Here is a 14,007-nt window from a genome sequence, read left to right as displayed (position 1 = left end):
GGGTTTTCAGTGAAACTAAAAGTTGCTGCGTCCAGCCTAGTGGTACAATAGGCAGATAGGGTTTTGACACAGAGTAAATGAGCTGAAACATTGTCTTTGCCTCATCACATCTGGCAAAGAGTTTTGCATATGGGGGGCGGGGAGACTGTCTAACTATTTTGCACTGACATATCTGAAATCAAAATGGCCAAAATGTTTTGACTTTCCATTTTTTTCCCCAACACTTCTTCCAAAAAATACCAGTAAAATAATTGGAAGATGCGAGAGATTGTTTCATTCTAGGCCAAATAAAGCACTTCAGGTTTGCAGAAATTACTTCCCTCTCCCCCCCATGACAAAACAGGACTACTTCTCTTTCAGCCTGGCACATGCCACTTGTTTGTTTTGCTGCTAGATATGAAAAATTCATCCTAACTATCCTGGACATCTGTTGCTTTTGGAAACAGAGCATGTTGGGTGCTGTGCTGCTTGGCTCTGAGGAAGTGGAGAGAAACATACATCCTATTTTCTCATCCTCCAATGAGCCAGCCAATGCCTCCTGCTCTTCCCAAGCCAGAACTGTGTGAGAAGTAGTGCTAATTAACTCAGTGCTCCTTAACGAAGGGAGATGTAAACCTACCTTTGCTGCGGCAACGGCAAGGTTTTGTTCATGCTCTCCAGCAGCCTGAGGGCATGATGGGCGCTGCCAGTCATTGAATGAATACTCATGGGAGGATAATTTAGCTTTTGCAAGCCAATTTCAGCCTGCTCCATCTTCACGTCTCTCCAGTCTGCCTACCCCAAGATCCAGGTAGTCCCTCCCCCACCGCAGCATCTCCCCCAATGCCAGGAGCTCTGTACATACTGCACCCTACTCCATTCATTTGACTGTATTAAAAGACATCCTTGAAATAAAAGGCCCTCAGAAGCGTGGTCAGGAACACTGCTGTCCCAGAAGGCCTCAGCAAACACCATCTCCGGTTGTTGATCTACACATGATTTAGCAGGGCTTGAAGGTATGGCTCTACTTCCCACTTCTTCATTTTCTAGACCCTGCTTGCCTCAGACCAATCCAGCTCTAGCCTCTACTGCTCTTGTGTTTTCTCAAGTACCAAAACTAATCAGCTCTGTCACCTGACTACAGACAAATCCCAGCAAGATGAGAGTACAGCCTTTGCAAGCTTGAAAATCAAGCAGGGAGAATGCAGGGATGATGACACCTCCACAGAGTGGACAGAGGATCTGAAGCCTCAGTGGTGCGCTCCCAACCTCAACAAGCACCACTTTAGGGACATCCCAAGTGCTGCTAAAGATAAGCAACACCAGCAGAATTCCCTTGCTGAATCAAAAATACTGATGATAAATTTACATCATGCTGCGTGCTCAGCCACCACAGAATTGCAGTGCTACCCCACCGCTGGCGCAGCTGTTCTAGCTGTGGTCTGAAAACTGTTGTTGCCAAGACACAAGGCGCAACTTCCTCTCACCAAGTCTTAGCGCGTATTTGCACCTACACCTCCATTTTCCCTCTAACACTTGCATTGAAGTTTTAATTTTATGCTTGAAGTCCAAAGGAGACCAGGAGACCACAAAAAGCTTCTCTGCCAATTCCATGCCAGAACACCTTTATCCCTCTTCTCATAGTGAGATTAGGCTAGGGAATGTCTTCCTTGCTCTCGCTCCTGCCAGGGATCTGCTGCTTTTGGCCAAGAGCCAAAGCAAATGTTCCTGCATGGTTACACAGCTCAGTTCCCTAGCTCTGGAAAGGCCTTGTTCTCCCTGAGTCTCTGCTCCACAGTGGCACAGGCTCCCACCACCTGTTTAGTTACCTGCCATTCAGGGAGAGAGTGCAAAGCAAGCATGTCCATCACGCCAGTAGCAAAATCACTAAGTATCGAGGTGCTGCACAAACCCCCTGCACTGCAACCCCTAAACCTGTCAGCTGCTATTCTCTTTCCTCTTAGCATTCATCTTCATGCTCTCTCCTAGATAATCCCCCCATCGATCTCTCAAGCCTCTTCAAAAAGCCCCTTGTTTCTACAGTGTTTGTCGTTGTAAGATGCTCAGCTCCGCTCTGCAGGCTGCTGCATCCCCTTGGGCTTCTTAAAATTAGTCTCAGTTCCTTGGGGACAGCTGCCATAGCTTTAACTCTCTGGGGGACCAGCACTGGAGGAACCTACTTCTAGCCATTGAGACGCTCCATAAAACAGAAACCTCAAGAGGCTAAAAGCTTGCAACTGAGCAGCTGCAGTCACCTACTTACTACCAAGAGCCTTGGAGAGATCCAGAGGCCAACGTCTCTTTCTTGCTATGTCGCTATCCTCCTCAACAGAGGAATCACTCAGCCTCTGCCTCAGCTTCCAGTCTGCAGAACTGTAAAAACCAAGAAACTCGACTGGTAGCACTGCAGGCAAGCCAGGAGTAAAGCAAAAAGGCAGGCAAGCAACTCTCACCAGGTCTGCTTTCTTTCACTCTGCACATTTTACAATGGTGCTTGAAGTCCTCCTCTGGACCAGACCCGGGCACTCTGCAATACAGCAGTGGGTCTGCCACGATTGCCAGTCACCGGTGCTGAAAGAGCAGAACAGCTTACATAGATGCCACACTTGGCATTCTTGCTTAATTACCAAAGCATAGACTTAAATGTCAGCTACTATTTCCACTAAAAATGCTTCTGGCCCCTTCTGAAAGGGTAGGGGTCACACTTGTAGCATGACAAGAGAGCTGCTTGCTAAGATAGTTACAAAAGATCAGACTCTAAAGAATCCCGCACTCCTAACGTTTTGCAAAACTTCAGAGGATTCAGAAACTGCACAGTGGTAATCCAGGTGATGTTTATTAGAGCATTTCAAGTATACAACGATTTTACTGATGGCTGGGGATAGTAAAGAGGCAAACTGATGCCAGTAACAAGGGGTGACCTACAAATAGCAGGCTGTGTAATTCTCATGGAAAATTAATGCTTTCAGCTGACAGAAGAGGAAAAAGATCAAATTTGGGGCTGGAGAGGAACAAACATAGAAGTTTCTGTTTGAGACAATTTACTTGGCAATTCACATGTAGCAGAAGCTGTCTGCTATTGCACTTTTCCATCAGCAAACTGAGGACCTAAAATAGCCAGCTGTGTTTTTTTCCATGCAGAACAGATAATCTCCCATGATAAGGATGGAGGCCTGCATGGGTGGGTGATTCTGGAGCATCAGCTCAGCACTTTGAGGGATTTAGATCCCCAGCTTTGCACACTCACATATAAGAACCAGGCTGTTAGACTTCCAGCAACAAGGAAGCAATGTAGACTTTTAGCAAGAGCATATTAAAACTATCAAATCCTCACTATAAGGCAACTTTAGATAAGCACTCTTTTGAGTGTGTGAGCAGTAGAAAAGCAAGGACTACACGGCAACTAGACTACAAGGTCCTCTGACAACAAGCAGATGGGACTGTGCGTGTTTTGCCGTAACAATTTCTGAAAGACATGTCTTTAAAAATATTTTAAAGGAGAAATCCTCTGACTGATGCCTAAAAAGGGCATCACTAGGGAAGAACTGATCTATGGACTGATCAGCTCAAAGAAAGCCTCTGGTTTTTGAGGCCTCGTACTTTATTGAGTATGTCTGATGTCCAAGTTAGTAATTCTGTGTTTAAGATGTTAGCTGCCTCAATTGTGTCTTAGTCTCCTCCATTTATCAACAAAAAGCATCCGAATCCCATTGAATTCAACATCTTTAAAAATAAAAAATTATTTTAGAATTTAAATGCTTAACCTTTAAAAGGATACCTCCAGCATGACTGTCCATTAGGACTACTGAACTCTGTGGTAAGCTCCAGCAACTGAGTTAGTAGGCAGGCTAGCAAAATGCAGTGGAGTTTCTAAGTCTCCTGAATACCGCTCACAAGTTAAACATTCATTAACCAATTAATCATAATTCTTTCCAGCAAAGTTGCTTAAAAAACTGTCTTCAGCAAAGACTATTTGAAAATTCTGGTGAGCAAGTGATTTGCAAGTAAAACAGAAAAACTATTAGAAATGGTAACAACATAGTCTGTTTAATCAAATCAGACCTGATCACTTCAAAACATGTTGAGGACAGCCACTGAACTCATATCCTGGATGCTGCAGTGCCTTCCGCCCAAGTACTTTACAGTTGCTTTTTTGAAACTGTTTGTCTGAAGGACAACAATGGAAGACAAGTCAGGATTTAATGACAGATCTCAAACAGAGGGCATACACACATTAAATTATCAGATTCAACCTTCAGCATACAGAAGTTTGACACAGTTACTGGCTACAGTCACAGGAAAAGTTCGAAAGTTGAACAGTCTTGAACCACTTTTGAAAATTTCAATGGCTTTTGTAAAAGTTCCAATGAACAACAGGTATATAAAACTGAGATGGACTGGCTTCTCCAGCAGAACAGTTGGGGTTCTTCAGGCTGATCAGACCACTGGTACAGAAGGGAGTTGATTTGGCTTCCCCCACCTTCCCACCAGTCCACTAGAGACTATGATTTATTAAAATCTTCTTGATTTACTGAAGATTGATTTAACAAGCAAGGGCTGCAGACTGTGTCAATCATAGTGGATGGCAGTATAGAAGATTATCCAAACAACCTGTGGCGAGGAAAGGAAGCTGAGGTTATTCTTATACCTCTAGAGAGGCTTCAAACACTGAAAACAAACCTCACACCTAGCTCTCAAGAGAGGACTGCAGACTGAATTCCAGCTTTGAGACTGTCTCAGAGAGATGTTAGGATCACCATGCACCACAAGCCTGTGGCACTCAGCTTGCTTGGCTTCCAGGGTGACCAACTTCTCTGCGCTAAAATTCTGTCAATTGTTTTAGAGGCATCACCAAATCAAGTCATGAGGGTATTCAGAGGCTTGGGAAAGGGAAGGTGGACAAAGTAGGAAATGTAAAGACACTCAAACATGAACACAGTTTGGGTATAAATAGCTCTGGATGAAGCTCCACTGGAGCTGACGAGCAGTGCATCTGTGACAGAGGATAGGAAGGCATAAAAGTTAAGTGGTGGATGCAGAAGCATATCTGCCTGTTCCTACTTCCTTCCTACAGGGAAACGTCAGTCATCAATACTGTATTATTTCAGAGCCAGCAGCCATCAAATTTCAGGCTTCTCTTTGCTGATCAATCCTATTTATTAGATTATGGTAACATCTCTCTCTTCTATCTATGCACTGGATCATCTGCTTTTCTTCCTAGGACTTTTACCGCAGAAAGTATACCAATCCAATTCACAAATCTACTTAAAGGGAACAAAAGGCATTACCAAAAAGAGCGCAAAAGATGTCATGAATCCTTCCTTTGTCAACTCCCATGTTCCACCATACTCCTCCTCATCTATCTGCTGGAAGCTGCTGAAGTAGAGGTACAGAACACCAGCATTGATCAGGCAGAATCTGGAAAAGAGAGATTAGAAACTGTAATTTCTGCAATAAGAGTGCAGGCATTCATTCTGCCATACAGAATCATAGCCATGAAACACTTTTTCTCCTCAGCAGAGTGGAAGCAAAAAGGAACGCTATCTCTGCAATATTCTCCAGCTTCCTCCAGGTCATCTTGATACAGCATACTAGAGGTTTGGGTGAAGTTCACCTTCCCCAACCACAGCCTACTCCTATTAACACTGGAAAGCCAGTAGGCAAAAGCTGGAAGCATCAGCAGCAGGATATCTACAATTGCAGGGTTGATGCAATATCTCGATCTTTCACATCACCTGGAAAGGGGCCCTGCAAGTTTTCATCTACTGCAGATCAGTAGCACTTGTTCTGCTCCAACACAGAATCTAAATTGCTTGTGCAAGGTACTTGATTTTGAGGCTGCTAAAAGGGAGGACCTGCTGTGCTCGGTGTTAGACCCCTGCATTAGTGTCCCATGACCAAATGCAGTGACTGAAGATGAGAGCCAGAGAAGACCTGATAGAGCCTCTCAGAGCCACAGCACTGCGGTTCAACTTGAGGCAAGTCACAATGCTCTCTAGTCTGTGCCAAAATAGAATATATGCAACTTCCTTTCTGACCTCAGGCCAGTCTGGCCTTATTCCCAACCCCAACTTAAGACTGGGACAGCCTGCAAAGAGAAGAGTATGTTTCCTAGAAAGGAGTCTGTGTAACAAGGGTGATGCTGGAAAAGACTGCCACCATAAACGTAAGGTCAGTGATTGGCAGCAAGTCACAAACAGCAATTCAAATGCATAGCATAGTCAGATAAACCAACCACATACAATTTTAGAAGCTTTTAGTTTTTCCACCTTACACCAAATCATTTTTACTTCCTATTAACATTCAGCACAGGAATTGGCTCATGTGCCTGAAGGTGCCTTGTGAATTAATGGATGACTAAGTAAGAACAATGTTTTTCTCAACTATTCCATATCTATTACTGAGAGCATTTTAGATTTAACTGTTTGCACACAGCTATTCAGTCCCTGCTAGAGGGTCATGTGTTTAGATCCCCATTTCTACAAGTTTCACACTTTATTTTTTTCTTACAGGTATTCGCTGCTACTCTCTCCGCTTTCTTGCCACAGCTAGGATTTAGGAGAAAGGAGAAGATGGCAGTTAATCTTCCTTAAGTCTGGCTGTTCACTCAACTCCCAGGCAAGCTTTGGGCCTACCACACAGCTCATGCTAAGGCCTGACGCGTGCTAGGAGTAAGGACTAAGCCCTTTTGTGACTTCTACCTAATGAGCTCATGAAGTATCATTTGATTTACACAATATCTTGTCTTGTAAACTTGAGAGACCAAGGCACAGGTGAACCGTGACACACACTTATGGGTGTCACATTTGGGATGTCTCAGATGTGTTCTGTTGGCAGGCACATGATCCTTTGCCGTGCTGACTGGGGTGACTGTTTGAGCGCAACTGTAGCATGCGCATGTGTCAGAGACAAAAACCTAAACGGTGTGTGGCGACCACTGGGAGATAAATAATAATACAAGCTACCTTGCTGAAAACCATTATTTTAGCTGAATTGGAGGGACCAGCACACATTGCCCCAGGTGCTGGGCAACCCCCTTCCGCAGAATTGAATGCCTGGACCATTATTTGTGAACCAGGACACCTCCATCTCATAGCAGAGGTAGCACTGAAATCAGTAGCTTTAGCCATTAATACACGCTTAAATAGCAACACCTCCCAAGAGATCCCCCAACACAAGCTAGCGGATTTACTGCTATACATCATAAAAGATGAAAACCAGAGCAGAACACCACTAAAGTAAATGTTGCAGAAAAGAGCCAGCTTGTCTCTATGCAAAAGGGGAAAGCAAAAGGGAGAAACCAGGGAGCACCCTCAGTCACTACAAAACATAAGACATTATGGAAGATGTGTTTAGATAAAGCGCTCTCTCCAAGTCAGTTAAATGGGCTGTCACAGAATCACATAATGGTTGAGGTTGGAAGGGACCTCTGGAGATCTAGTCCAACTGCCCTGCTCAAGCACGGCCACCTAGAGCACACTGCCCAGGACCCCTGTTCAGATGGCTTTTGAATATCTCCAAGGATGGAAACTCCACAACCTTCGCTGGGTAATTTGCTCTAGTGTTCAGTCACCCTCACAGTAAAGTTTTTCCTCATGTTCAGACAGAACTCCCCATGTTTCATTATGACCAGCACCGGAAGTAGTGAGCAGCTTGAGTAATGTTTACCCCACAAACACTGCATCCAGATTGATGACTGTAGCAGGATTAAACTGATGGTTTGCTACACACCCAATGCCAGAAGAGATACAGTCAGATAATAGATCATATTTTAAAAATAAAATAGTACAAGAATGCTGTCTTGAGCATGGAGTCAAGTGGACTTTCCACTTACCCTACTGACCTCAGAGTAATAGTGCAGTAGAAGGATGGAATGGGTTGCTTAAAAAGAACTCAAATGGCGTAATAGTGGCACCAACTGGGGAGGAAACTTATGGGAAGATGTGCGAGCCTTAAACTCCTGGCCGACACCTACCGGTAGTCTACTATACAGAAGTTTTGAACAATCCCCTCTGCTGAACCAATACCAGCAGGGTAACTTAGACACCTTAGTATGGCATCCTGGAGATCAGGTAAGGAATCAGCATCACGGCTCAGAAAACACCGGGTTACTTTGAAACGCTTTTGAGGGAAAGGAGCGTGTGAAACTCCAGGTACTATAGGAGTAGATTTAATCATTACTGAGGCTTAGATACGATCCAAGACCTAAGTTAGCTTGTTCCCTCCCCCTAGGAGCTGCTGGCCTCCTGGACAAATGAATGGAAGCTGTCGTTCAGCCTACTACAGAAAGCGTCCACATAACAAGTACACTAATTGTCACATAGGGAAGAAGTCTAGAATGAGAACTATGGTCCAGCCTTGGAAGTACTAACAACATTATCCTGTTTTGTTACTTGTTGCACCAGTAGTTTTGATTTTGCTGCGTCATCATCACAGAGTGTTAACAATACACATGTGAATCTATTAGAAGACCTTGACCAAGGTGGTGATGCCCACAGGGAACAGAGCCATCAGGATTCATTATGGAGGTTTGTGTGCCAATTAACCATTGAGCTCGTGGCTTGTGCATGGTAAGCAGCATGTAATTTGAAAATTCCCCCAAATCCATTACCACTACTGCAACACCAGTAATAGCTGCCCAAGGATTTCCCCAAAAGTCTGCAATTTTTACATCTGAAGTACATGAATTTTACACTAAGATTTGGTAGGACAGCGTTAATATTAGTAAAGTATACTCAAATTGCTTAGACAATATATGATCAGTGACATAAGTCCATCTGGAAACCCCAGACAGTTAGGGACACTTCCACTAGATTTGGAGCCGCTGGATTGGGCACAGGAGGGTTGAATTCCATGGACTTAGATATCATTAATAATAAAGTGTCTAGGCTAGGACAATTAAGCAAACAAGCTAGAATTGGTCAGACTATGGATAGTAAAGGGAACGCATACAACCACTAGAATCCTGACTATTAGCCTAAGCTCTTGGAAAAAGCTCCAAGAGATTCGACAGGGATGTATGCTGATTTTCACAATTTTGCTTCAAATACCAGCACTGCCATTGCTTGTGTTACTATACAAACCTTTGGCATAAGTGAATGTGAACAATAAGCCAATCGCACCCATAGTGGAGATCCTGCTGCGTTAGGGACCCTTATTATCATTTTGGTGTCAGAAATGTAAAACCCACTTTACCAAAATTGTATACTTGGGAGTAGGAAGCAGGAGCAGTCTGTTGAGTGGATCCATTTATTACTACACCATAAGAAAGAAGTTACCAGTATACCCCACTTCCTATTATTGTAGCTAATAGGATACAGGCTGCAGTTCAAGGAAGCAAACGGATGGATAACGAAAGGTAATCTATCTAATTGATACTCATGGATGTGAACAATGAAGAAACCAGGAGCTGCACGGCCCCAAACCCTTATTTGAGTAATCAAACCTCAGGTACCTGCTATTTAGACTCAATGTGTGATAATCACACTGTTGTACCTGAGAGAAAATTAGGTTGTACGTGTATGTTTTCTCTTTGTGACGTCCCATGGAATGACAGGAATAAAGCACATCATGGCTTGAAAGAACAATAACTTCAGCAAGCTGGCAGAGCTGCAGAAGCACTGCCAACGGTGCCACTTTGCCTGTTTGTTACTTACCCTCTTTGATATCTTGAAGAAAGCTTTTCTTTTTCAAAGAGAAGCTGGCCTCTTGTCCACTAACAGAACCCCCTCTCCAAGGAAGGCTCCTGATCCGAAGCTAGAGACTACCTCACCTTTCCCTGTTTGTGTTCTTACTTCCTAGAAGGACCCACTAGGCACCATACTCATAGACCCCATTCACACAGGCAGGAACAACCTACTTTACAAGTCAGTCAAACCTTTTATTCCCTTCTTCCACCCCTTCACCCTTTAATAAAATACGATAATAATTAAAAAAGCATTAGTCAGGTGAAGGGGGTAGAAAGAGCTTGATCTGTTCGAAGAACAGTTCATGATAAGTAACAGTCTGGAATGCAATGCTGGATTTAAGAAGCACAATAAACAGACATTGCATTTGGCCAATCCACCGTTTATAACACAACTTTAAAACAGACAAGAAAAAAATAAATGTGGGAAAATATATGAGACAGAAAAGGAAATAAACCTTACATCGCTATTCCCACGAATCCCTTCAGTGGAACTACTCCCCAGATGATTCCCAAAATAACTGCAATGATCTGCCGGAACCAGTAGATCACATCTAAAAACTCATCCTGGGGAGACAAAGCACAAAAAACATTTTGGCATTTACTGCATTTTCTTTCTTTTTTTTTTTTAAGGCATCATACAATTAACAATTGAAAATTTTACACACTGAATGCTTTTTTTTTTTTAAAAGGTTATATATAAAGTTATTGTATTTAGAGCAGACAAAAGCAGCTTATGACATCATGAACCCTCGACATTTCTGCTTTCAAATTAAATACACAGCTTTGTTCTTCAATAGGCTAACTGCAGGAGAAAATAAGTATCTATCTAGTCCCTTTGATTAATAACGATTAAATTTGTTAAAATGAATAAAAACTCATTGGAACAAAGCATAAACTATGTTCTTTAAACTTCTAAGACCGTTATCACCACCCTCGGTGCTTGTCCACCCAAAAAAGAGTGCTGCCAATAGCTAGCGCTCATGCCAACTCCAAACCTCAAATCGGTACATATGTCTTGTGCTTACTACAACTGAGTCTTCTTTCACAGCAACAGTACAGTGGTTATTCCTGTTCTCCCATAGAGCTGATGCAACTGCAAGTATTGCAGCTGGACTCATGCTTTAAATAAAATTAATTTCTGCTCCTATCCTTTCTCTAACATCCCCAAAGACAGGATTGCCCAGGTATGGCACAGCCCATCATATGCCCCCTCGCCCCCATAACTTTGAATACTTCATCCAATTCCTGCCAGATTTGTTCAAGAGCAGTAAATTCAAGTACAGGGTATTCCTGCAAGTTCTGTGAACAGCAACTTGTAGGGAAAAAAAGACACAGATTAGTGTTTGTCCCTCAAGGAAAAGCAGGGGAAAGTCAGCACTTTCTCCATTCTGAAAGGCAAAGCCAGCAAACCAGGGAGCACACATCTTGCTCCATACACATGGCCATTTGCTTAGGCCAAATAAGGGATAGAGCAGGACCTGGGGATGCCTGTGTGCTGAGGATGCCACAGGAGCTCAGAGAACCTTGTGGAGGAGCTGCTGGTGGGCAGCGGTGGGAAGAGGCACTGAAAGGGACTGTTACAGCACACAGGAAACAAGACTTCACTAGAGCTAAAAGCAATTTGTTCCATGATGATAAAAAAGCATTTACACACAGAAGAATGGGCAATGAGTATGGCACTGTTCATAAGCCCTCAAGCAACTTCTTTCCTGTACTGACAGTAGCACCTCTGCACTTTCTACACTAAAAACTCAAGCCACTAGCAATCCAGTAGAATAGGAGTCAATTCTATCACAGCAAGGTATACGAAACGTCACAACTCTTGCTGAGGAGGACCTAGCCTTCTAAGTACTGGCTTAGTTTTATAAGTTGCTAACAAATATTCAAATTTGTTCAGAGAGAAAAGAATTTGATTAGTCCTCTTAGCACCGACATACTTTGACATGCGCATTCTCCCTGGAAAGTCTATGGAAGACAAGCACTTGTTCATACTTAGAAGATTTGCTGCTACTGCAAATCTTCTTAGAAACACTGTCAAAACATATGCTAAACTTGTGCAAAAAAATATTTGATTTCTACAAAAATCCATATATACATGAGCTGGACTCACTAAGGAGACAGTAAAGCACACCTCAGATGGCTAAACAACCGCTAAGTTTTTTTTTTTTTGGTAATGTAAAGACGCCATAATATCGTAATGGACAAAGTCTCACAAGCTTGCTATTGTTGCTACCCTTTTCTTTCAGATGTGACGTGGGTCTATACAGTTTTCCTCAGCTGGCAATTTGTTATTCCTACAGTGTTCTGAAAGCCAGTTTCCTCCACCTTTTAGGCTAGTCTCTGCATCAGCACAACTGTGCCCGAACTCGTCTGTAACAGCCTGAAGCCTGGGGCCATGGGACAAGTGAGGCACCCGGGGCCAGCCAAGCACGCTGTAGTTTCTCCTGTTGTAGCACAGCTGCACTAGCCACACTCTGCTCAGGGGGCAAGAAGCTTCCCCCAGCCCCAGTACCACCAAGCCAGAGCAGCCCAGCCCACTTCCCCAGATGAGGCAAGCCAAAGAGCAGGATGAGGGGTGAAGGCAGAGAGCAGTCTCAGCTCCAGGTTAGCTCTGCTTGCCACTTGTACCCCAGTGTAGATTGCAGCGGGCACCTACCTCTTCCTCCGTAACCATTAACCCCAAGAGACCCCAGGGAGTCCTACCTGCCCCCTGGCCACACCACCTGGGAGGAAGTTGTGGGGTTCCCATCCCCCAAGTCCCACCACCCCCAGAAGGAACCATGCAGCAGCTCATGCCACCCAGGGGTCACTGTCCTCTCCCCTACACACCCCCCCAGGCACCCATTACCCTGGTCATACGATCCCAGGGTCCCCATCCTCCCTGCAGGTAACACTCTCAAGCTACCCCCACCCCCACATCACACCACACTGGGGTATCCGTTCTCCCTCTCTAGCCACCCTACACTGGGGTCCCTGTCCTCCCCTCCTCGATCATCCCATGCCCAGGTCCCCATCTGCCCCTCCCTCATCACCCCACATCGCGGCCCCTGTCCACCCCTCCCTCATCACCCCGCACCAGGTCCCCATCCGCTCTCCAGTCACGCCACAGCAGGGCCCCCATCTTCTCCTCCCCGGTCACACCATGCCAGAGTCCCTGTCCTCCCCTCACCAGGCACGCCAAGCTGGGGCCTCCATCCCCCTCCCTGACCACTTCACATCGGGTGCCCCTGTCCCCCCTCCAGGCACACCACGCCAGAGTCCCCGTCCTCCCCTCGCCGGTCACCCCACGCCGGGGCCTCCGTCCCCCTCCCTGGACGCAGCACACTGGGGGTCCCCGTCCGCCCTCCGGTCACACCACACCAGGGCCCCGTCTTCCTCTCCCCGGTCACGCCATGCCACGCCACAGCGGGGTCCCCGTCCTCCCCTCCTGGTCACGCCAGGCCACGCCGGGATCCCCTTCCTCCCCCTCTGGTCCCCTCCCGTCACCCCACGCCGGGGTCCCCACTCCCCCTCCAGCGGCAGGCCCTGCCCACAGGCGCTCGGCCCAGGGGGACGCTCGGCGCTACGCCCACACCTTGTCCTGCCAGGCCGAGTCGCTGCGCAGCGCCTTGCTCCACACGGAGCCGCGCAGCGCCGCGCCGCCGTTGGCCACCGCGTGCTGCTGCGCGTGCGGCGGCGGCTCCTCCCTGCGCCGCGCGCCGCTCATCCTCCCGCGCGCCGCCAGCCGCCCAACGCCCCGGCCCGCCGCCGCCGGCCAGGAAGCGGCCGCTCCACCGCGTCACCCGCAGGCGCCCGCGGCCCGCCAATTGCGGCGCTGCCTCCCTTCCCACGTGACAACAGCAACCTGCACCCCCACCCCGCACTACGGCTCGCGAGCGGGACCACTCTGAAACGCGCTGTTCGCTAGGGCTCGATGCGGCTTAGGCAGAATAGGCGGAGCCTGAATGCCGCGATGGCGTCTGTGGGGTGGCAGGGCTCGCACGGCCCCACCTCACACCTCTGTCTTGCCCCCTGTGGCCCCCACAGCCCCACCTCACACCTTTGTCCTGCACGGCCCCGCATGGTCCCCACGGCCCCGCCTCACACTGCTGTCTTACACCGCCCCACAGGGGAAGGTGTCCTACCTTTCTCCCCTGGCAGGCCCCAGCAGTGCCTGGCCCTATCCTGCAGCCCTGCTCCTGCCTCGCAGGAGGGGAGGCTGAGGCAGAGAGCAACCGAGGAGGCTCTCCAAGGCCTGCAGCAGGCCAAAGCCCTGCCCAGCCTGCAGTGTGGCTCCTTGGCAGGGTTCCCCCGCTGGGCCCGAGGGTCCCCCCGCAGGGAGCTGCATGCCTGGGCAGCCG

The 14,007-nt window shown here is 46.8% G+C and overlaps 1 protein-coding gene across 2 annotated transcripts; it reads right to left on the bottom strand.

Annotated features, from left to right (window-relative positions):
* Nucleotides 1-2,796: 2,796 nt before the first annotated feature.
* On the bottom strand, nt 2,797-13,461 carry RAB5IF (RAB5 interacting factor). 2 transcript variants are annotated; one of them, XM_068912272.1, is made up of 4 exons: nt 13,242-13,461; nt 10,128-10,231; nt 5,268-5,397; nt 2,797-4,590 (listed from the first exon to the last, which is right to left on the bottom strand). In XM_068912272.1, exons 1-4 carry the CDS (start codon nt 13,371-13,373, stop codon nt 4,549-4,551), a joined length of 408 nt encoding a protein of 135 aa, XP_068768373.1. In that variant the 5' UTR covers nt 13,374-13,461; the 3' UTR covers nt 2,797-4,548. The 2 variants fall into 2 exon arrangements, with proteins under 2 accessions (XP_068768373.1, XP_068768372.1); XM_068912271.1 differs by having other exon boundaries at nt 2,797-4,146; nt 13,242-13,441.
* Nucleotides 13,462-14,007: the final 546 nt, after the last annotated feature.

The sequence above is a fragment of the Struthio camelus genome, chromosome 18, assembly GCF_040807025.1.
Source record: "Struthio camelus isolate bStrCam1 chromosome 18, bStrCam1.hap1, whole genome shotgun sequence".
In the NCBI taxonomy this organism is placed as follows: Eukaryota; Metazoa; Chordata; class Aves; order Struthioniformes; family Struthionidae; genus Struthio; species Struthio camelus.
The sequence above is the reverse complement of the archived record's forward strand: the minus strand, read 5'-3'. Positions and strand labels throughout refer to the sequence as shown.